The 23,167-nt window shown below is 45.6% G+C and overlaps 1 protein-coding gene and 1 long non-coding RNA gene across 17 annotated transcripts in view; one reads left to right on the top strand and one right to left on the bottom strand.

Moving 5' to 3' along the window:
- The window catches only part of MTSS1 (MTSS I-BAR domain containing 1), a 155,416-nt gene that overhangs the window by 8,512 nt on the left and 123,737 nt on the right, over nucleotides 1-23,167 (bottom strand). For 2 of the 16 annotated variants that reach the window (XM_083450537.1, XM_083450538.1), the window contains exons 7-12: nucleotides 12,392-12,549; nucleotides 11,473-11,580; nucleotides 10,658-10,755; nucleotides 7,747-7,873; nucleotides 2,267-2,386; nucleotides 516-716 (exon numbers count right to left, since the gene is read on the bottom strand). In XM_083450537.1, coding sequence (XP_083306663.1) covers nucleotides 516-716; nucleotides 2,267-2,386; nucleotides 7,747-7,873; nucleotides 10,658-10,755; nucleotides 11,473-11,580; nucleotides 12,392-12,549 — 812 coding nt within the window. Of the gene's footprint in view, nucleotides 1-515; nucleotides 717-2,266; nucleotides 2,390-7,746; nucleotides 7,958-10,657; nucleotides 10,756-11,472; nucleotides 11,581-12,391; nucleotides 12,550-23,167 lie in introns of all 16 variants that reach the window. The other 14 variants (XM_083450525.1, XM_083450534.1, XM_083450533.1 and 11 more) reach the window with 8 other exon arrangements.
- Nucleotides 1-23,167, top strand: part of LOC310682246 — a 244,324-nt gene that overhangs the window by 115,784 nt on the left and 105,373 nt on the right. The window lies entirely within an intron of this gene.

Genomic DNA, 23,167 nt, shown 5'->3' with positions numbered 1-23,167 from the left:
CTTTGAAGTCGCAACTTTGGGCCTTCAAAGCACCTGACACCCAATGTCATTGTGAGGTCAGTTGATTGACAAGTTGGCAACCCTGGCCACCTGTCAAATTTGGCCCTTGAGTCCAATCCTGATGAGGACTCCTGTTAAACGAAAAAGATTCCCTACTTCTTAACTTTAGTAATAAGAGGCACACCCTCAATTAGGTCCTATCAAACTGTTATCCAGAGAGCACCAGCGGTTAACCTAGAACCATCCCAAAGTCTCAGTGTGCTGCACAGTTCGGAAAGCTGTTGAAATGCTTGTTCAGATAATACCGATTTCTTTCTTTTGAAGTTCTTGATTTATGGGAGCAGGAGCTGAGGGAGACTCCCTCGTCAGATCACAGAATTCGGAATAGTATTACGAGCTGGGGTGGGGCAGAGAATTAAATGAGATTCCAGAAGCAACAACTTGCAGTAGAATTGGGGAGTGGGAAATGGAAAGGAGAATGGGTGACAGAAACAAAACAAAAAAGGAACACAAACCTTCCAGCTAGGGATCTTAGATGATGGTAACATGCCTGGCCCAATGGTGTAATAATGAGCGCAGTCTGGAAGGAGGGTGGTGGAAGAGGAAGCCCGGGTCCATGCGTGGGAGACAGGCGGGAAATGAGGGGAAGGGCCTGCACCAACGGAAGCTAAAGATGGGCCACTGGACAAACTACAGTGATAATACCCATTAGACAACTGGAAACAAAACAAAACAAAAAGGGGAAAAAAGAGGAGAGAAATTAATATAAATAGGACAAAATATGGGGGGGTGGGGTACAAGGTGAATCAGGCATGCATTGCTGGGAGTCAAAGGGAAATACCCCATGGAGATTTGAGAACTGTTCGCAACTCAACACCCCATACAGTGCTGGATCATGCTTTGTTAATGTTACTCAAATATGCATCGCCGTTCAAAAACCAAAACATCATTTTCAGGGGCTGAACAGCTTTAGGGTGCTCTGTTAGAGAGGCAGCCTTTTTGGGGGGACGGGAAGTTAACCTCCCAGCGTTGGCCAGTGTTATGCATGCCGGATAAACACAATACGGAGTTTGGATGCTCTCGTTCCTTGAGGGACAATCGCAAGTTTCGTTCAGATTCTGAAAGCAATGGGGTGCGATCTTTCCAAAGCTGTTAATACGCCTCCTGGGTTAGTATTTTCACAGCGCATTCAAGTGAGAAGCGGCAGCAGCAGCAGCAGCAGCTCAGCCTCAGAAAATGACATGTTCTAGGAACAACATAATGAAAGGGGATGGAAGGAATCGGGGGCGTTTCCAGATGAGAATGGACCCCAATTTAAAATCACTCGCTCTGGTGGAGATCGGAAATTATCCCCAAATTATTATTGTACATGAAAATGCTAGTAAGATTTATGCAGGGGTCACCTGATTTTTAAAAGAGAATCATGGATTGTGCATGATTGGAGGTGGTGAGTAGACCACATGAAGATTTTGGCTTTGCATTTATTAGAAAAGCTCCCTAGAGCCAATTGCATTGCATTGACCAAAGTGGTTCTGTCGTGGGCTAACGGTTATAAACACAGCCACGACATGCCACAGACTGCACCGCAAAATGCCTGGCAAATGGTTTTGTGAATGCTCCAACTTGCGTTACCACCACTGCTGAACAATCTCCACTTCCAGAACGTGGCAGGCAGGGATTCACAAAACCAGTTACTGCACCCAAGGAGGTGGCAACTGTGCGTTAAAAGCAACTGTGCGGCTGGAAGCATGAGGCAGGTTTTCCTGCTGCCTTCAACTCATTCATTTGGATCATGTGCGGGGAACTTTCAGCCCTCTAGATGTTGCGAAGCTACAACTCCCCATCACCCACAAGCATGGCCAATGACCAAGGGTGATGAACGATGTAGTTCAGCGCTACAGCTGGAGGTCCAGAGAGTTCCCCGTAACCAGTTTCCATCCTTTATGCCGTGGCGGTGTCCAAACTTTTTAGGGCCTTCAAAGCACCTGACACCCAACATCAGATTTGATGAAGTGAGGGCCGACCAAAGTTGTTGACCTTTTTTTAGGATTTTACCTCAGGAAATAAACTAAGAAACTGCCACAGGGGCCCTATTAAACCGGCCCCTGCGGGCCAGTTTAGGCCCCCGAAATGGACTTTGGACCTGGCTGCTACGGGTTTCCATTCTCATCCTCTCATTTGCACTCAGGAGAACTATTTTGGGCCTGTGCGTCTCAGAGCCCGGGGAGGATGAAAGAACATGTCTTAGAGACGAAGCCTTTTTCACCTTCTCTGTGGAGGCCCAAGCCCCCATGGTGGAGCCTGAGCTGACTGACGTGGGGGAGCTGCACTCGCTCACTGACTGGCAGGTTTCAGAGGCTTCCGAGGAGGCAGAGCTGGAGGAATTCTGCTGGGTTAAAAAAATAGCGGCAACCATGACACGGCAAGGAACAGCAAAGGAGAGGAAAGACAAGCCAACAGGAGAACAAAAACCCAACAAAGCACAGACGAACGAATACATTCACAGGAGGAGGAGGAGAGAAGCAGAGTGTTAGGAGATCAGAGCAAAAATTCGATCGTTATGCACGTAGCCGGAAGCCTTCAACGCTGCAAGAGGGACAAAAGCAACAGGGTCCAAAATGGCAGAGCCACTGCTGCTTTCTAAAAGGAAGCAAACATCTATGACGCCACGTGCCAACTCCCCGCTGAGATTTCAGTTTCAATCGAAAGGGCTGAGGCAATGGCGCCTTCAGAACCGCCTCGGAGCAGATCGGCGGAGCGCTGAAGCCACGGCTGCAGCGCCACAACGCAAAGGCCCTCCGGCCGTGCCTTGCCTTTGGAGGCTGGTAGTTGGGAAAATCTAGGCAGGGGTACCTAGGGAAAAGCCTATATCTGGAAACCCCACATGGATTTGTCAAGAACTGGGCCAGCAGCGAGAGACCATCTGCTGCGCACAAAACTTTCTTGAGAAAGTAAATCCATATTTACCAGGCAGACATTTTCCATGTGGATTCCTTCATAGGAAGTTGTTCGAAGCTACCCCAATGTTTCCATGCGGCCCTAAGTGAGGGGTGCTGGTGGTCAGAGAGTCGACTCACAGAGAGTCCTCGGCCCAGTATACCTGAAGGAGCGTCTCCACCCCCATCTTTCTTCCCGGACACTGAGGTCCAGCGCCGAGGGCCTTCTGGCGGTTCCCTCATTGCGAGAAGCAAAGCTACAGGGAACCAGGCAGAGGGCCTTCTCGGTAGTGGCGCCCGCCCTGTGGAACACCCTCCCACCAGATGTCAAAGAGATAATCAACTACCTGACATTTAGAAGACATCTGAAAGCAGCCTTGTTCAGGGAAGTTTTTAATGTGTGACATTTTAATGTATTTTTAATCTTTATTGGAAGCTGCCCAGAGTGGCTGGGGAAAGCCGGCCAGATGGGTGGGGGTACAAATAATAAATTACTATTACTAGGGTTTCTGCCCTCAGTCTCCCTGTGCTGTCCGTATGTCTGTATCCTCCCCAAATTGGTGTTGAGACATCTGGAGAGTTGTGAGAATCTCAACATTGAAATAATAAATTGACGCTCTTCCTGTAGAAGAGTTTGGATTTGATATCCCGCCTTTCACTCCCTTTAAGGAGTCTCAAAGCGGCTAACATTCTCCTTTCCCTTCCTTCCCCACAACAAACACTCTGTGAGGTGAGTGGGGTTGAGAGACTTCAAAGAAGTGTGACTGGCCCAAAGTCACCCAGCAGCTGCATGTGGAGGAGCGGGGAATCGAACCCGGTTCCCCAGATTATGAGACTACCACTCTTAACCACTACACCACACTGGCTGCCACAGATCACCTAAATCCAACCTTTCCCTGGGATTCTCTGCTCTTCAGCTCAAACCTACAAACCACACAGTCCAGTGCTTTTAGTTCGGCCTGGAGAGCTCCGTTGGCTATAGTGTGGTGCTGATAAAGTGAGGTCCGATCCTTTGTCTGCACTGCAGGGGGCTGGAACTAGATGATTCTCAGTGTCCCTTCCGACTCTACAATTCTATGAGGAGCAGAGTGGGAAACCTGTGGCCCTCCAGATGTTGCTGGACTGCAGCTCCCATCATTCCTGGGCCACTGGCTGATGGGAACTGGGGCTCCACCTCACCTAGAGGGCCACAGGTTCCCCCTCCCCCAGCCCTGCTACAGAGTGACCCACATCAATGAGATAGCAGCGGGCTAAAACTGTATACAACAGGAGCAAAAGGCATGCACCCCCATAGAAGGTGTAGGTATGCAAGGCAATCTTTCAGCAAAGAATCGAGACAACACTGCTGCAAACCTATTAAGCATATGCAAATACAACAATCTGCTCTACTTATCCCAAGCACAGAATTTGAGGTTTCTTCACCCAGAACGGAGACTCTTTGCTTTGTACGGGTGCACAATATCTGAGCTTCTACAGGGGGACGTCGCCCCCACCTCCCATTACAGTGCTGAAAGGCCTCACTATTTCATAAGAAGGTTCTCAACACCTGCTCTGCGTTAAAACAAATTACAGTGGTACCTCGGGTTATGAACTTAATTCGTTCCACAGGTCCGTTCTTAACCTGAGATATCACTTTAGCTAATGGGGCCTCCTGCTGCCGCCACACGATTTCTGTTCTCATCCTGGGGCAAAGTTCTTAACCTGAGGTAATATTTCTGGGTTCGCGGAGTTTGTAACCCAAAGTGTTTGTAACCCGAGGTGTTTGTAACCCAAGCTACAAACCCAAGGTACCACTGAACTTTGGAACACAAGCTAGATTTTTGAAATGGACAGACCTAGATCAGTCACCCTTGTTTATAGGCTGCACATGCAGAGAGGTGCAGGGCTGAAAGAAACTCTCATATAAACCGGGGCCTACACAAAGCAGGCCCTGTTTCTCCAACCCATACGTAACAAAACAAGGGTGGGCGGATTGCAAAAGCAAGTCCTACTCATGGAGGTGATTATAAGGGATGCAATTCATACGACAGGCTTGCACATGAGGGCTTAAACCCACTGCCTGCAAAACTTTTACACACCAAGGCACAAGCCTTACTGACCTTTTTATAAGATATATAGGCAAGACTTTTTCTGACTCTCCCTGCGGAAAAAACCCTCCTCTGTCTTTCTTGCTAGTTTAAGCCTCCCAACTGACTATGATATGGAGTAATTTGGACACGCACCAAGCCAAATTCCCTCCTTTCACCCTATCTCCTACAATTCCCATGGCGTGAGAAGCTGCAACAACTGCCCATTGCGTTCTTTTGTCCCTCAGCAACAGAGAACGGAACTCACACAAAACAGGCCGCTAAAAACACATAAAAAGCATCAACAGAGAAAGCAGAACGCCACTTTCATCTATGGCTTTATAGCAAGAATCCACGTTTTGCTTTCAAACGATGACACGCGGCAGCGCGAGGTTATTTTCTCTCTCTTGCGAATAAAAACTCCAAGATGAAAGTCCGTCAGTTGGTTAAAGCACACAACACATTAAACGGTTTTCTGGGTTCTGCCTGCATGAGTATCAGGACATTCAAGCAAGTCTGAAATATCCAGGGCATAAAAATGATCCCTTTTATCCTCACACTGAAATGATGCTATGGACATCTCTCTCTCTCTCTCTCTAGATCAGCAGTGGGGGTTCCTCTATTCATTAGCACATTAAGAAGGCGAATTTCTCCCCACTGAGCAACAGCTTCTTTATATTCAGAAATCCACATGGAGCTAAGGTCACATGGAGAGGTCCAACTTGTGACCAGCTCCAAAACACATCATAGTTCCAAGAATTTAGTGACTCAAAAACCTGGTTCGCTTACAACTGCGGTGGACCGAAACCCAATTGTGTGCTGGATCTCTTCATAAAAGCCAATGCCATGCAGAACCCACCTTGCAAAAGAAACAATGCATTGCACAGTAAGACAACTGATGGTCTGGGCCATTTCACACATTACGCAAAGTCCATGCCAGTTATGCTGCTGGCAACAGACTCAGCTTTGGCTAATCACTGATTAGTGTACCTGTGAGATACAGGTGTCGCTGTGCGATACAGATGTTTGCAAACATACCTGATTTGCATTCACATTCATTTTAGATCTTGGCTTAAGGTGTACGCTAAACACGTCAGCATGTGAAGTGCTCTTTAATGGGGGCTGAATGTGGACCTGTGGACCCTGTAACTAAAGAACTCCTAGTTGGAATAGTTCCAAGTCTTTTCCAAGGGGTGTGTGGCATGGTGCTCCCTGAAGCATTTTGGTTCACTGGGCATGCAGGGAAAATTGCATGTCTGAATGCAACACTTTTGTTAAATATCCCAGCATCACACGCAAAGGCAGCTGTTCAGGGAGAAGGCTTCCAGCCTAGCCTTTTCCCGTCCCTGCTAACTTTGCACCAAGAGATTTTACGACCAGCCCTAGGCGTGGTCATGGTCTCAAAGCAAGCCATTTCTGTCAGGTATCTACAGCAACGCCACATTCTACTTCCTGAACATTTGAGATCTGCTCTCAAAAGTGCTCTCATATCCTGTAAATACGGAATTATTACCCAGGGGTTTTTTTTGTGCGTGTTTTGTTTTTTTACTAATTTCACTTCAACTTAAGTTGCTGTACGCCTCTTTTGTAGAGCTTGAAATTTACTGGAAGAAAAGGAAACATTTCTGGGGCAAGCTTTGGGGCACCAAATAGCTTGGGATGGGGTGGTACAAAATAGGGGAATAATTATGACTGAGCCACCAGGAGGCAGCTGTCAGATCACCTGCCTCAACCACCTATTCATTGACTGCAAGAATTCGCATAGCAAATGGGAGGAAGGTTCTAAACTTAAGTTGCAGGATGGCAGAATCCATGGGATACTGATTAAAATTTGCATCACTGGAAGCAGTTGTTTATAGTTTCTCTTGTTATCGTCAACCACAGGTAAATTTAACATGGCACCACCACCCTGTTTGTAGCCCCAAAATATCTGGAGAGCATCAGGCTGCGAGGAGATTGGCGAGAGGCAGCTCTGGGGGGAAAATACCCTGACAGCTCGCATGTGCATTTCTCTTGTGATCAACTCGATGTGAAAGACAAGACGGGAAGATGCAAACATCTTTCCTGTAATCTGTGAAAGGGCCCTGCATTTTAGCCTTTGGCTGCAGCGGCAGGAGGCAGTTGCTGGGTTTACCTCTTGGCAACTGCAAGCCAGGCTTAAGACACAATTTGCGATGGGTGAGAATCAGAAAGTAGCAGTAGTCTGCCCAATAAAGCAGGGGTGGGGAATCTCAGGCCTGGGGGCCAAATGTGACCTCCCAGGACTCTCTATCCAGCACATTAGACTCTATCCAGGTCACACTCCTTGCCATCCCCTTCACTGGTCCTATTTCACACCCTCCTTGTGTGTTTTGTGCCTGGCTAGAAGGTACCCTTGACCTCTTGCTTTTCCTGAATGGATGAAAGAGAAGAGGTCTGTAATCATGTAGCCTATCTGTTGTTGTTGTTTAGTCATGTCTGACTAGCATACGATGGAAAAATTACACCCAATACTCAACACACTTTGGCCTCTGGCCCCACCCACCACTAACACGTGGCCCCCATTAAGTCCCTCAGAAGGCATAGCGGCCCTTGGGCTGGAAAAATATTCCCCACTCCTGCAGTAGAGTAATGCAGCAGGCAGACAACCAAATAACCCAAAGCAGAAGCCACAAAAAGCACAATGAGCACAGAAGCCCTTGGAGATCTTGGGGGAGAAACGGAAGGTGCTACATGCGGGGGCAGCCGCTGCTCCCTAGGCATACCTGGTTGAGGGCCTCTGGCGGCATGGGGGATGGCGACTTGGACTGGAAAGCGTCCTGGGACATGAAGCCGGAGTCGTGCGAGGACACGCTGGACAGCCTCATCGGCGCTTGCTGGGGCAGGTTGGAGCTGCGGTAGCGATAGTGTGAACTGGGTGAGTGAGAGTGTGAGCCGCTTGACCGTGAGTCACTACTGTTTACACTGTTCAGACTGCTGTGAGATACAAAAGGAAGAGAGACGAGGGCAGAGGGGGAGGGGGGAAGAGAAACAAAAAAAGGGGGGGAGGGGGAAGAGACCGGCACAGGACAATTAACATTCCATGGTTCTCCAGCAGGGCATGCAGCACAAAGAATAAAATAAATAAATGGCACAACTAGCGGAAGGAAACTGGTAAGAGTCGTAAGGAACTGCAGTATCCTTAGGAATCGGATGGAAAATGGCAAATCGACAGCATCGAGTGGTACTAGAATGCTGCAATGAACAAGTCAGGGGCTGTTTCTGCAAAGGAAGAAGTTCCTCCAGCAAACCAGGCAGGAAAGCGGGAGGGAGCTGGTTCCCCACCCCACCTCAGGCTACCAGCATGGAACGAAACGGCTGACAACTGGGGAGGAAGCTGGGATAGCTTGGGTCAAATTGAACGTTTGTTGCCCGAGTGGAAGGACTTCTGCTTGTGCAACAGAACTTCCCTTTCTCCTCTCGCACCACCCCAATCTGCTGCAGAGGGCTAGAGGCAACCTCAGAGCCGATCTGAAGGGGTAGGAGCACAGAAGGAGGAAGAGGAAGTTCCACTGTGTGAATGGAAGGTCTGCAAGAGCACTGACTCTGCTGGACGCAATTCCTTTGTAGGTTAGGGGACTTTTACGGGTATATTTGAAATGCTGCATTGGATACTGATTAGGGCTGCCTCAAGGCGCCCGAGGTGAGAAATCCCATCAACACCCAAACAAAAAGCTAACCAGCATGTGGAAGGTTCTACTGAGAGATTCCCTGTGCAAGTTCCACTGACGTGAATGGGAGTGGTAGCAAAACCACTACTGCACTCGGGTACAGATCCTGGTACTCAATGGGACTGGGACAGGAGAGACTTCTGGCAGTCTATGCACTGTGGTCTGGACCTGCCTTGCCTCTCAATTCTGCTGATGCAAGCAGTGGCCTCACTCTGCTCCTGAGGTTGCCATGTCCCTTCCTCTCATAGCACGCCCTATCGCCAGAAAAGGCACCCTCCCTTGGGGTTAAAAGTCTGCAGCAGAATTTTAAGGTAGAGGAGGGCTTTCACTGCTAACCCAAAAGGGCTGGCTACTTCCTCCTATAAGCACTTGCTGTTTACATAATACTATCAACTGTTGGGCTCAACCAGAGGAAGACAGCAGCAGATCTTTGATGGGGATCTCCAGAGGATTCCCTTTAAGCAGTAAATAGAGCTGGCAATCTGCTTTGCGGGAGACAAGAGGCTAGACGGTCCCATCGCCTGTGGAGATGATGGTCACGTGAATCTCCCACCATCTTGCCTAGTTTACCTGCTGGGATTGTACAGCCAGCCATTTTCCTTGTTAAGGATATTGCATTTTGAAAAGCCTGTGCTTACTGCTGTCAATAGAAATATCTATAGATCTCCTGTCTATAGATACTGTACGTACGCATGCACGGACAGCTAGCTACGCAGGGAAATGCAAGGGGCATCTTGGTCTACCATGCCGTAGGGTGCTTCAGCTCTCCAATCCATGTGATTCGGAAGGCAAATTTGTTAAAAATAATGACAATAATAATAATAATAGCATTTAAGGCTAAAAAGAAATGCAGGAGCAAGGAACATACAGCAGAACGTCTTCCTTTTGGTGGAGAAAAGGAGAGAATTAGACACCGGTGTGCCTGGCAAGGAGTGAGGGAGGCGGAGAAGGAGGAGAAGGAGATGCATGCTGCCAAACTGTTTTAGCAGAGAGAAAACAGTTTTCATGGAAGAGGTCAAAGGGGGGTCTAGATGCTCGAAACACGCAAAAATAAAAAAAATTAACTCTTTTTTTCTGAACTGCATTTCATCAGTACTGAACAGTAAAGTACTACCGAATAGTTTTCAGTAAAGGATTTTACTCAAACAAGTTGCAAGAGAAACGGGAGGCATCCAAGCAGTTTACGCTACTGAGAAATTAAGCCTGATGTACAATTAAACAATCGTATAAACATTTACAACGTATGCGGGTTCATGAGACAGTGGCAAAGAATACCAGACCCCGAATCGACAACTGGATGGTCAGTAGCCGGTTTTCCTTAGAGGTTTTTCCCAGAGCCTCTTTGTATGGCTGTCATAACAACGCTCAACAATTCTATTTCACTCTATCAATAGCATCTCAAGAAGGAGAGGACCACAAAGAGTAGACAAATTATTATTTTACAAAATTCAGACGTGCCTCCAAATTCAACCATCTTAAAACACCATTATTTTGATGTGAGTCAAGACTAAAAGCTCACTGCCCGTGAATGGGTTGGGGAGAACATTTTGTCGCAGCATGGAGAAGATTGTGATTTCGAGACAAGGGTCTGAGAGGTTCTTCTTTTGTCCTGCTGCTTTTGACTGCTTGCCGCTGAATCGGAACAAACATCAATCTGCAGAAAACCTAATTAACATTTGCTCCGATTCAGCAGTAAACCACAGGTTTTCCTGGGGAAAGCGGCAGGATGAAAGAAAAACATGTTTAGAAATCACAGGACAAATGGCCCGTGTAGCTGAGCCCTCAAAAGGTGATGGACCTCATCAGTGCCTGGATGAACACCGAGTGGTCCTTCCTAGGTGCTTCAAACATCCTAGAGGAAAGAGCAGGATCCAAGCATATAAATAAATAAAGCTTACAGAAGAGTGTTTATTAGAGTAAAACATTGGGTTCCCATAGAAACAGATCATGTGCCTTTTCTGCTTACCTGCACACACTGGACTTTCTTGACATGGTGGTACTGGGAGATGATGGAGGAGTCTGATAGGACCAGCCATAATCAGAGCCTTTCAAATCTAGAATTACCTGGAGAATCAGGAGATAGTCATGCACGGTTATTTACACCAGTGAATTGGTCATTGGTGGCTTGAAACCAGCTAGCTGCTGTCAGGTCAACCAATCCTATCAGGGCATCAAGTTAAGCATATCCTATTAACACCCCAGCGCACTTCTGTCTAACATTATGGACTTGTTATTATCACGCTCCTTCAGTCTCTTTCTCTTTCTTGAAACACACGTCTCTCAGAGCCCTCCAGACCAGCAAAACCCTTACAAAGCACAACCAGTTTTATTGAAGATTCTGCCAACCATATTCCAGTGCTGCTTGCTGAAATCTAGTGAAGCTACACTGTCACTTCCTCAACCCTGTGCCTTCCAGATGTTGTTGAGACTACAACTCCCAACATCCCTGGCCTGTACGACCAACAGTCATGGATGATGGGAGTTGTAGTCCAACAACATCTAGAGGCCACCAGGCTGGGAAAATATTAACATAGATGAAGGTTAAGGGCACAGTCTATTGGAAAGTTCTCCTCCTGAAGCCCCCACAGCCGGCCACCCCAAGAGGAGCTAGGCAAGGATGTTACCATGTTCTTGGGCAGCTGTCAATCATATCAATAGTGCTTGCATGGGGAAGTATTTTCATTGGGTATTTACCTTTTGCACATATATGGAATTCTACCATTTGTGGGTTGAGTAGACACAGTAAACCCAACAGATTAGCCCTTCCTCAGTCAAACTAACCTGCTCACTTGATGGCGGCAGCTTGTGAGGGTCCATAGTGAGGCTTTTCAGATCTTCTGAGATGGTCTGCAGGTGAGTTATTTCTCCCAGCATTGAGATTTCTTCTTCCTGGAAGATTAAAAAAAACACAGAAACGAAGCAGAAAATCAGAACTGGCCGTGTTACTGAGTTCTATTGCGTATGCAATTTCGGTCAACATCAACAAACTAGCTGCTTCATCTTACTAAGTCAAGGCATAAGCACCACTCACTTCTTTAAACAGACACAATTTGTAAAGGTTAAAAAAAAAAAAGGATTAGATACTTATGACTGAAGCTACAGAAAAGGTCAGGCTTGCAAGCAAGATGTCAACATCCCTTCATTCCTAAACCATTTTAAAAAATAAGCCTTCTTAGTTCTTGCCACATCGCTCTCTTTTTTTTATACATAATAATTTTTATTAAATTTTCTGTTTTACAATTTAAAATACTCATTTAAACACCCTTAAAATATCAATGACTTCCCTTCTTCTCTTTCCGTGGTTCATTTTGCCTAGCATAAATCCCTGCATACATACAAGAATACATTCAGTATTCCATTATTGCACCCATCAAACCTTATTTACACTGTTGAATTGATCTTAATGCTGCCAACATTTTCAAGTGTACACAGCTCCCTCCCCCCGTATATTCAATAAACGTTTTCCAATCTTCTCTAAACTTATGTTCTTCTTGTTCTCTTATTCTATATGTTAAGTCTGCAAGCTGCACATATTCTGTCAGCTTAAGTTGCCATTCTTCTTTGGTTGGGACCTTGCTTGTTTTCCATTTTGGGGCTAACAAAGCATGGGCCGCAGTAGTGGCATACATAAATAACCCTTTCTGACACCTGGGAATTTCAGACTCAAAACAATGGGGAAAAGGCTCAAAACAAAACTCACAATCACAGGCCGCAGCATGGAAATGAATGAGCAGAATCTGCCGCGTTCCTCAATCAGGGCCTTCCTAACGGCCTGTTTCTCTGTTTCTTCAAGAAGTAGGTATTTATCGTTCACGTCCTGTAAGGCGCTGTCTAGCTGAGGTTGGATGTCTCCTCTACCTATTCGCAACGGAGAAAAAGCAAAGGTGGTTATAGGCCGAAGCTACTCCCAAGGAAGCCCATAAACATTTGTACGGCTTTGGCTATATCTGGGCTCACGTCAAGTGTGTTCACAAGGCTAGTCACTACATGCCGTCAGCTCCCTTGTCGCTCCACCTCAATGGGAGTGAATCTGCCTTGAATAAGATGAATTTGCGGCTTAAATCAAGGAGCCTAGCACACCTCCTTTGGGACAAAGGGGAGGGAATGTTAATTTAACAAAGAAAACACAGTTCTTATATTTTACAGTATTAAGAACAGGCTACACAGATAAGGAGAAGAGGTTACGGTTTCCCAGAGCGGTCAAATATTGTATTTCATCAAATACGTAACAGAAGATGGAACAATTCAAGCTACAGTGACACAGACTGGTGGTCTCCACCGCTTTTTTTCAGGATACCCTGGGAATCGTTAGCAGTTTATTTGGGGTTCCTTTAACAAGAAGATTAGTAATGGTAGACAAACATAGCTTGCGCCATAACAGATTTATAGAATTATGCATGGAGAAAGTGGTTGGAGGAAGCTTTTTCTCCTTCTAGAACCTGGAACCATCCAATGAAACAGAGGTGGGAGATTCTGGAAAGGCTAAAGGAAGCATTTTTTCGCATAGTGTACTGCCAGTTTATGGAATTCACTTACAGAAGGGCACAGCACAGGCCACCAACAAAGATGGCTTCCAACTGCCCTCTATGAATTTGCCTATCAGTGGGCCAGTAGTCATGAGGGCTACATGCTACTCTCAGGAACAGAGGCAGCCTGTCTCTGAGTACCACTTGCTGGGGCAACACAAATGGGACAGTGTTGTTGAGCGCATGCCCTGCTTGTGGGCCTCCCAAGGCTACTGTGGTGGAGAGGACACGAGATTAGGTGAGCCTTTGGTCTGACCCAGCAAGGGTCTTCTGATGACGACGGCTTGCCTACCGATTACCAATCTCCTCATATAATATCCATTACATGTGCACTATTCGTTTATACAGATGAACAATGAGCCCCACAAGGCCTGCCCAATGCGCTGCATGGGATGTAGAAAGCTGCCTCACACCAGATCACTGTATTTGCAGTATTGCCTGTTTTGACCAGCAGTGACTCATTTGACAGGCTCTCTCATCTGTTCAACTGGAGACGCCAAGGTTATATATACGGCCATGCAGCTTAGAACATGCCCTGAAGGAGTTTAGGGAACAGGTGTTCTCTTGGCCAGCAAACTGAAAATGGTTCCGTAAAAAGGTAGGAAGGCGGGTTTAGAGGACAGATCGACGGTTGTGCAACACCAACTCCCTTGTCCCAAGACTCCCCAGTTCAGTAATAACCTGGCTGGGTCCCACCAAAGTTTAGTGAAGGATGTCAGGTCCAGGAGAAGCAGAACTTACCCACCCCAGTTTAAAGCCAATCCAGTTTCATAAGCAAAAGTTAAAGGGGGTAACAGGAGTTGGTGTGTATATATACAAACTTTTCACGTAAAGGTATCAGGGAGGAAATCAGTTTCACAAGGGAAATAGGGAACTTGCTTCAATTCAAGCCACTGGGTTACAAACAAACAAGGATATTGGGGTTCAAATGTATGCACAGCTCTCATCTCCTGCCAAACTCACCACCATATTGTGCATCCGCCCCCCACAATCTTAAGTGTATTTTAAAAATTCCCCAGAAAAATATTGAACCGTTAAGGTACAGATTGGTATCCGAGTTGATGTGCTTCATTGGCAAAAGTGACCACAAAAAAGGCACCCATAAAACTGAAGCTGGCATGAGACATCAGCTGACAGAAGCAGTACATTTATTTGCCTTCAGGGTTTGGGGACTTCGTCGGAACATCAAAGTATATGTGTTGCAAAGAAAACCAACAGCCCGGGAGCTAGCCCAGAAAGCTTACTAAGGTAAGACACTAGTTTATACCCCCCGCAAAAGCCCACCTTGACTTAAATGTGGCTGTTCACAGCCAGTCAATTCTACACACAAAAAGCTTGTTCTGTAGCAAATAACATGTGTGTAGAAAATGCTACTGCAAAGAACGGAATTGTTAGCAGGTACAGCAGAAATTCAGTTACAGACTAGTAGTCTTCGTGAGACCAAGACTCACAGGCCACAAATCACCTCAACAGCTGGCGCTGCTAAGCCCCAACTCCCATAAGCTCCAGCCAGAATGGCCAATGGTCAAGGTGGACGGGAGTTGGATTACAACGAAATTTGAGGCCATTAGCTGGGAAAAGATGCAATATGGGGCCAACCCTGCCATCTTGGCTCTCAGCCAGCGTTAGATCCATTAAGGTCCGAGATGGCAATCATGGTCTTCAATCCCATGTGTGATGCAAGAGTGCTGCCCAGATTCCTTTAGGTTCGCCGCCAACCATGCCTCCATCTCCTCTTCAATAATGAAATTTACATGGCTTCATCCCAATGGGAGGCAGGAAGAGTTTATGCTGGGAATATCCCCTCACTGCGAACACATTTAACCTCCACCCCACTGAAGGCTACTCAGCAAGATCGGAGCTGTGCGTCACAAGGACATACCGGCCGTTATTTTAACTGCAGGAAGAAATTAAAGAGCTCAGACTCCAGTGTGTTGCCTGTTAAGTGTCTGGCTACTCAAGTGCAACTGTGCATGGCAGAAGCTTTTGTGTTCGTAATTCAGACACTAAATCGGAATTAAGCGCCTTGGACAGACTTCTGTAAGTGCTGAGAGGTGCCATATGAGAGCAGCTAGGATCTCACTGAAGCAGAAAGCTAAAACCTATGGTCTACCTCAGCCCTCTGCTATACAGGAGGCATGCTAGGAAGATACCAGCCTCAATATCATCCCAGTAGCTACATATTGGGGTGCTCTCAAACCTTGCTCTGCAACCCCCCTTGGTAGCGCAAGTCTTAGACCAGGGGTCAGCAAGGGTTACCGCGCCTGGGCCAATTCACTCCAGCAGAGATCCCTCCATGGGCGCCTGCGATTTCCAGCATCTGCGCAGACGTGATTTCCGGCGCCGCAGAAGCGAGTCCCCAGGTGGCTCAGTTGAGAGGCGGCTCTCCGTGGGCCATTTGTGGTCCATGGGCCTTAGGTTGCTGACCCCTGTCTTAGACTTTCTCTTTCCTCTCCTGCCACAGCATTAAGACCATTAAAATAACAGGAGTCATCTTTTTCTCAACGAACATTCATATATTTGAATCTCGATCGGAGAAGAATCCACTCATAAATTATTAGTAGTATAATTGCACACTACCTACATTTTGCTACACAGGTAATGTTGCATGCGTGCATCCTCTTCGCATTTTGTTTACCTCATATGAAAACAGACGTTGACTGGAATCTTGTTTAATTTCGTTAGCTCAGTGATTAGGCTCTTTGGGGGGAGGAAATGTGATGTAGACCGGAACTATGTCTGAATGTTGAGCAACTCTGATTTATGAGTGGATTCTTCCTTCTATTCAAATATACGAATGTTCATTCAGAAAAAGATGAGTCCTGTTATTTTCGTGGTTGTTTAGATTTATAAGTGTCTAACGGTTGCCCTGGTGACACTATCTTTTGTCACATTGCATTTCGCTATGCTATCACCACCTTCCCTGTTGTGTTGTTACGGTATAAAGACGAGAACAGAAACAGCCTCTCTCTCAAACACATTCGCACTGAGTTTCACAGAAAGGTTGCTTCATCAGTGCGCACACATAGCACTGCATGAATCTCATTCCATTAAAAAAAACCACAACCACCAGCCTCCTCCCTCCTCAAACTCACATTTTCCTTGAAAGCTTGGGTGTAACCCCTTAATCCTCAGGGCCAATTGGCACCCTATATCCAAGTCCAACAAGATATAGAGGCACTTGCTTCCCCTTCATCCTTTGCTTACGTTTATCTCTCCTCCCCCTCCCCCTATTGTCTTTCCCACTATTAAAATTCAGACAGGTAATCCTCCTTGATGTTTGCTGTACTCCATTATCTATCAACCCCAACCAGCATGGACCAATGGCCAGGGACGATGGGATTTCCCTGCTGCAAACCTACTGAAGATCACAACGTTCTAGGATAAAACAAAAGTCATTTTCTGCTCCCAACAGCCTGACTTGTCAGTTATCTCTAACTCAAAACCTCATTTCGGAACCACATATTTCTACCCATTCTCAACACACCAAACTCATATATTTGTTATCAATCAGGGCATAACATGCAAGTACTTTTTTTTAAGGGTACGTTTTAGGGTCAAGGGGTTACGAACATGGGAATTTAGGCTCTAGACTTTAAAAAGATGTTTTGAATAGGCACATATGTTTGAAATCATCCTGTTGAGAGATCGCAAGTAAGTTTTCGAAAATGGAACAAATTTGATGGTGTGGCCATTCTAACCTCAGGTCTCTTGGACACCTAGCCCAGCACACTTGGGTAAGTCTACTCAGTTCCACCCCCCTCAAAGGAGTCAAGGATGGTGGCCCAGGAGCTCCTAAATTGTGCAACTCCCTCCGCAGAGAGGTGTGTCTTTCATCTTAAGTTGTACAGCTTTCACCATATGGTAAAGATGTACCTCAGCCGTTGAAAATGAATGTATTTGGCTTCCTACCTCTTTGGCCGAATTTGTATCATTCTGCTCCTTCTGTAATGGTTTCATCTGTTTTTATTTCCGTTGTATTTTCTACAGCTGTAAACCGGCCCAGGGCCTTATGGTGATGGGCAGGTAAAAAAATCTTAGAAATAACTGCTGCTCAACTCCTTTACATCAATTTGGTTATAATTTGGTGGCATCAATCTGGTAGTAAGAATTGAGCTGTGATTTCGACTCAAGTATTCCTGCTCTTTCCTGGGCTATTAAGATGTGGAGCTAATTCTCCTGCAAATACCCTGGAAAAGGCAGTAAAATGGGAGAGCTGAATGCCTCAAGTCAGGTCTAGAAAGTAACTTGACTACGTATCATCATGATGCCCAGAAACTTGAGAAGTGTTTGAGGGCACAGCTCGAACTTAAATAATTTAATGCCAGTAAAGGTAAAGATAAAGGGACCCCTGACCATTAGGTCCAGTCGCGGACGACTCTGGTGTTGCGGCACTCATCTTGCTTTATTGGCAGAGGGAGCCGGCATACAGCATGGCCAGCATGACCAAGCCACTTCTGGCGAACCAGAGCAGTGCATGGAAACACCTTTTACCTTCCCGCCAGAGCCATACCTATTTATCTACTTGCCCTTTGTGCTTTCGAACTGCTAGGCTGGCAGGAGCAGGGACCAGGCAATGGGAGCTCACCCCGTTGCGGGGATTCGAACCGCCAACCTACTATTTTCCAAACCTAGTGCATCGCTATGGATTTCATGTAGCATCTGGCTGAGAAGACACCTGCTCTCGGGTGTCAAGGCCAAAAGATGTAGGAGTTTTTAATTCGAAATTAAAGTCTAGGCAGCTAGTATGAGACCAGACAACCATATGAGGCCACAGCAAAGAATTATACCAACCAGCCACCAGGGATGCGGTGCAGCTCAGACTTACCCAGCGCCTCAGCTGTCGAGAAGGTGAGCAGGATACAAAAATTGACACAGGAGAAGGAAAATAAAATAAGTCAAAACCAATGTTCTAAATTTCCTAGTGTTTATATACATCATTAGCAGATTGAAGAGAAGCAAAATGATCCCGTTCACGCCAAAGGTTTCTTTTCTTCTTTCACATTCCAAAGTTGCTAAGGTCAAAGTGCTAATTTCCACCCAAACAAAATCCTGCTGTACTCAAGCTGGTTTTAATTTATTTAGCTTTGTTAGAACTTCCAGTTTCTTTCATCTAAGCAGCTGGTCCTTCGAACGTTTGCATGATGCAACTTGATGAATTCGATGGGGAACCAGGGGAAAGGTCAGATTTGTGATAAGAGATCTAGTGAAATAGGGCACCCCCCTTTTTTAAGTCATGGTTTGGAGTATCAGGAGTTGCCTGATCCCGACTCCATTTCTCCACTTCCGGGTTCAGCCCACTCTATGCCACGGTTTCCTGTAACAAACAAATCAGGCTAACTATGGCTAGCGCTAGTATCTAAACTGTCATTTGAAAAGCATGGTTTGAAGTGGTTTTGCAGACTATGGTTTCAAATCATAAGTTGGAGGTTAGGTGCTAACCATAGTTTGCCCAATTCAGGTGTCAGGGCACAATACGATTAGAAGAAAACTGAAAACAAGAGAAAACTGGTGTATAAGAAAGGACATTTGTACCTAAAACACTACTGTTCCTCCAAATCATGGTTTGGAGGATAATCTCAATTGACCCTTTTTACACACTTAAGGAGCTCCCACATCCTTCTGTGCACATGTTAAGACAGGGAAGGGTGTGTTTACTGTAAGCACAAAACTCAAATTATGCAACTGGAACGTCTTATGCAAATTTGCATACATCCGCTTAGTTTAAATCGCTGCACAATTTTCATCTTTAGACAAGTGTGTGTGTGTTTCTATGTAGGCTACTTAAGAAAAATATGAAATCAGAGTAATAAAAATCACCACATGACTAATGAAATCACCACATATTTTATAGCAAAGACTGGTAAACACATCCACGGGTTCTCCTCTCCAACCCTGAAATTGTCTTGAGCAGAATTCGCTATAGATGCCATTCTACGTATCTTTCTCCATATATACACTAGGCATAACATTATGCAAAGCACATTATTGTGACCTTAAAAATACATATGTGCTACAGAAGATCCACACTCCAGCCGCGTGACACAGAGGTGTGTGTGACATCTGTAGATACTTGTGACATACAAGTAATCTCAAACATTTCCAATGTAGCAGATGAATTCCTCAAACGTGCCGAAATCTCCTAATTTAATTCTGCGCCCCACAGGAGCTGCAGTCCCTCTGTAAAACATCCCTCAAGCTCCTCCTAGTTGTTTTTTTAAATGGATATATAAACAGCTAACAAACAATATTTTTCAGAACAGAATGTTTTAATGCTAAAATATGTTGGATGAAATAGTTGCCTTTGAGATAAGTGGAAAAACTGCCTAAGCAATTGCATACAGAACAGAAATTTCTAGAGACAACTATCAAAAAATGCAGAGACACAGTGACAATCCATCTTATTCTAAGGTCCAAATAGTACAAAAATTATCATGTGAATTTCAGGATAACCTTTTGCTGCTGAAAGTGGTTTGCCTTTTTTTTTATAATATACCATTTATTGATGGGTTGGGGTATCAAACTGTTAATAAGCCAATGTTACGTTACACATTTGCAAAAATGGTTGCAAAAAATAAAGTAAAGTAAAGTAAAATAAAATAAAATAAAATAAAATAAAAGATTCACGAAAATGGTTGAAGTAACGGACACAATGTTTTCTAACTGGAAATGGTATTTAGCTATAGATACAGGCCCAAGATGACTGAAAGGCTTGCTGAGCTGTTAGAAAACAAGTATCAAAATAGACACAAATACAATATAGTGCAGTAGACCATGGTGAACTGTAATTAATTCCCAATCTGTAATGGGAAATTCGCTTTTCTTAAGAAAAAGGCACCACCTAACCTATCACATTTCATACACTCAGTTCAGAATCCTGGGTACATAAATCACATCACCACCTTACGGCTTTTGTGTAATCTTAATTTTTAAACTGGCAGCAAAATTAAAATTTGAAATGCCTGCACACCCAAAAACATTTTACTGAACTGAAAAACAGAGAGAATACATCAAACAAATCCAACATGATTTTTAAAATGAAGTGATGCAATCAAGCTTTACTCTCAAGGGCTATCGATACCTTTAACATCCAAGGACACTTCCACTCAACAGTTGATTGTGGAACTTGGTGCTGCTACTGCATGCAAGTTTTCCGAAATGTCCACACAATCTTGTAATCATCTAACCGCCACCCATTTTTTTCCGCCATCCAGATTTACAATTTCCGTTTGTTTTTTTTTAAAAAAAACTTAATGGATTTTCAGCAGAAACAGTAAATGGAGATCAAATGGGAATATGGGGTTAAATTTTGATGCACACGTGAACAACAGAACCCACAATAAAGGAAGCACCTACAATTCAAACCATTTTCCAGTATGGCTTTGGGCTGTTTTACCACGAGAAAAATGTAAAAGTACTGACATTGCACCTTTACTCTAATAAAACAGGGAGTTTCAGCAATGTGCCTCTCGTTTTGTTTTGTTGGTCACATCTTTATCGTAAGCTGCGTTGGGAGAGCTTGCCCTAAAGGAACCTGGGTCACATCACAAAACCAAGTTAAAACAGCTTGTGTGTGGACCACTGTATAAATTCCCCCCTTGCATATTTTCCATACACGTGGACAGACAAACAGAAGGGACAGATTTCCACTCTGAAGGAGCCACCGTGTGTCTACAGATATGCCAGACAGAGACTAGAAGAAACAAGAGATAGCTGGACAAAGAAGAAAATGTAGTTACCAAATTTTGGCAAGGTTACATCTCAACAGCACAAGACACGTGGTGTGTCGTCAGTGGACTAGGGGGACAAGGCTAGTACGCTATATGTTTCCGGTACATCAGAGTATTAACGCCTTGTGCCTCCTTCCCAAAGCCCATCCCATCATCCTAAGGTCCACAGAATGGAAGATGGCAAGTTCCCCAAGGATGTGCTCTATGGGGAGTTAGCTCCAGGCCAGTTGGCAGACCAACTCTGCACTACAAAGATGGCCGCAAACGGGACATGAAGGCTGGCGACATCAACCTCATCGTGTGGGAATCCCCTGCAGAAGACTGAAGGCCTGGAGACAGTCAGGTAGGTCTTGCATCCACGGCAGCGACCAGAGGAGGAATGAGAGAAGAAACACCACGATGCACCTACAGCAGAACACCTGGACGCCTTTGTCTGGTCCCATCCTCAACAAAAACATGTCTGTCCCATATCAGCCTCTACAGCCACAGCAGGTGCTGCAATCTTCCAACCGTTTGACTTCACCCCCAAAGGCACACTCCTCTATTGTCTCCTGAGACAGACAAGAGGACAACCTTGATGGCCAAGAGCAGCTATCCTGCTCTCAGTGCCGCACACCAACCCCGGGGTGGACTTGGCATTTGCAAGAGACTGTTCAGAACAGTGTCTAAGCCATGGGTAGGCAAACTAAGGCCCAATCGCCTTCTCAATCCAGCCCGTGGACGGTCCAGGAATCAGCGTGTTTTTACATGAGTAGAATGTGTCCTTTTATTTAAAATGCATCTCTGGGTTATTTGTGGGGCCTGCCTGGTGTTTTTACATGAGTAGAATGCGTGCTTTTATTTAAAATGCATCTCTGGGTTATTTGTGGGGCCTAGGAATTCGTTCATCTCTCCCCCCCCCCCCCCCAATACAGTGGTAACTCTAGTTGCGAACGGGATCCATTCCGGAGGCCCGTTCACAACATGAAAAGAGCGCAACTCGCAGCAGTACGTCTGTGCACGCGTGGGTTGCGACTCGCCACTTCTGCGGCATGATGTCATTTTGCACTTCTGTGCATGTGGCGAAACTCGGAGGTAACCCTTTCTGGTGCTTCCGGATCACCACAGGACATAACCTGAAAGAACATAACATGAAGCGGACGTAACATGAGGTATGACTGTATAGTCTGGGCCCCCACAAGGTCTGAGGGACAATCGACCGGCCCCCTGCTGAAAAAAGTTTGCTGACCCCTGGTTTAAGCATTATGAAAGTAATTTTCTTCTCTATTCCTCCTGTGTCTCCAGAATTGGCTGGGAGCACAAGACATAATAGGGGGGCCGATTTTACAGGATGAAGGGGTCATGGTGTAGGATAGGTAGACACACACACACACACACACACACACACATAAACACATACTTGGACCACAACTCTGAACAAATATTGAAATTATTTCAGTGTGAAGGCCAATGCACTTATACAGTGATTAAAATGCATCAGCAGCTTACACTTACAAGAAATGCATTGGTGGGAGGAAGTAGTTCTACCGCTTACCCAAACTTCCTCCTACTCAGCACAAATAAATGCGTATCACAACAGTCAACATGACAGCAGTTAAGTGTGGGAGTTATGCTGTTTAGGGATGGAATTCACAATGGCTGGGAACAGACAACATTTCCCAATTTACTTGCCATAAGGCAGTTCGCGTTCCAGTTAATTTTTGCAGTGTTATAAACCACTGAGCGCAATTCAGTGCACAGCCAATTTGATGAAAAGGAAAGCGTCCATTTTCAGAACCCTCTGGCACCCAGCAATTTTAATAGTTGCAACAAAAGCATTTCCGTAAGTGGTGCATGCCCATTCAGTAATGCAATGCTTCTGAATGGAGGGCGAGGCCCCAACGGTGTGTGCAAAACCAGCAGGTGGGTCCTGCTATTGCATATTCCATACGCAGGGCAAGCTGGTTCTGCATCAAACCATCTCCAACTGTGGCTCAGGGCCTCAACTGGGATAGCGGCAGCGGAAGAGAGAGGTTGCAAGTCCTAGCAATCCCACATTGATAGGGAAGCTGTCCAGCAGAGCTGCCACGTAAGGAGGGCTTTTGAGCCTTGCTGTAAATTCTCCTGTGTGCCCCTGTGGTCTGAAGAACAGAGAGGGCGTAAGCAGTAGGCAGCAGGCTATACAGTCATACCTCATGTTGCGTCCGCTTCAGGTTACGTTTTTTCAGGTTGCGGATTGCC

The sequence above is a fragment of the Podarcis tiliguerta genome (genome assembly GCF_965153285.1).
Source record: "Podarcis tiliguerta genome assembly, chromosome: 7".
Classification (NCBI taxonomy): Eukaryota; Metazoa; Chordata; class Lepidosauria; order Squamata; family Lacertidae; genus Podarcis; species Podarcis tiliguerta.
This window is presented reverse-complemented; position numbering and strand designations above follow the sequence as displayed.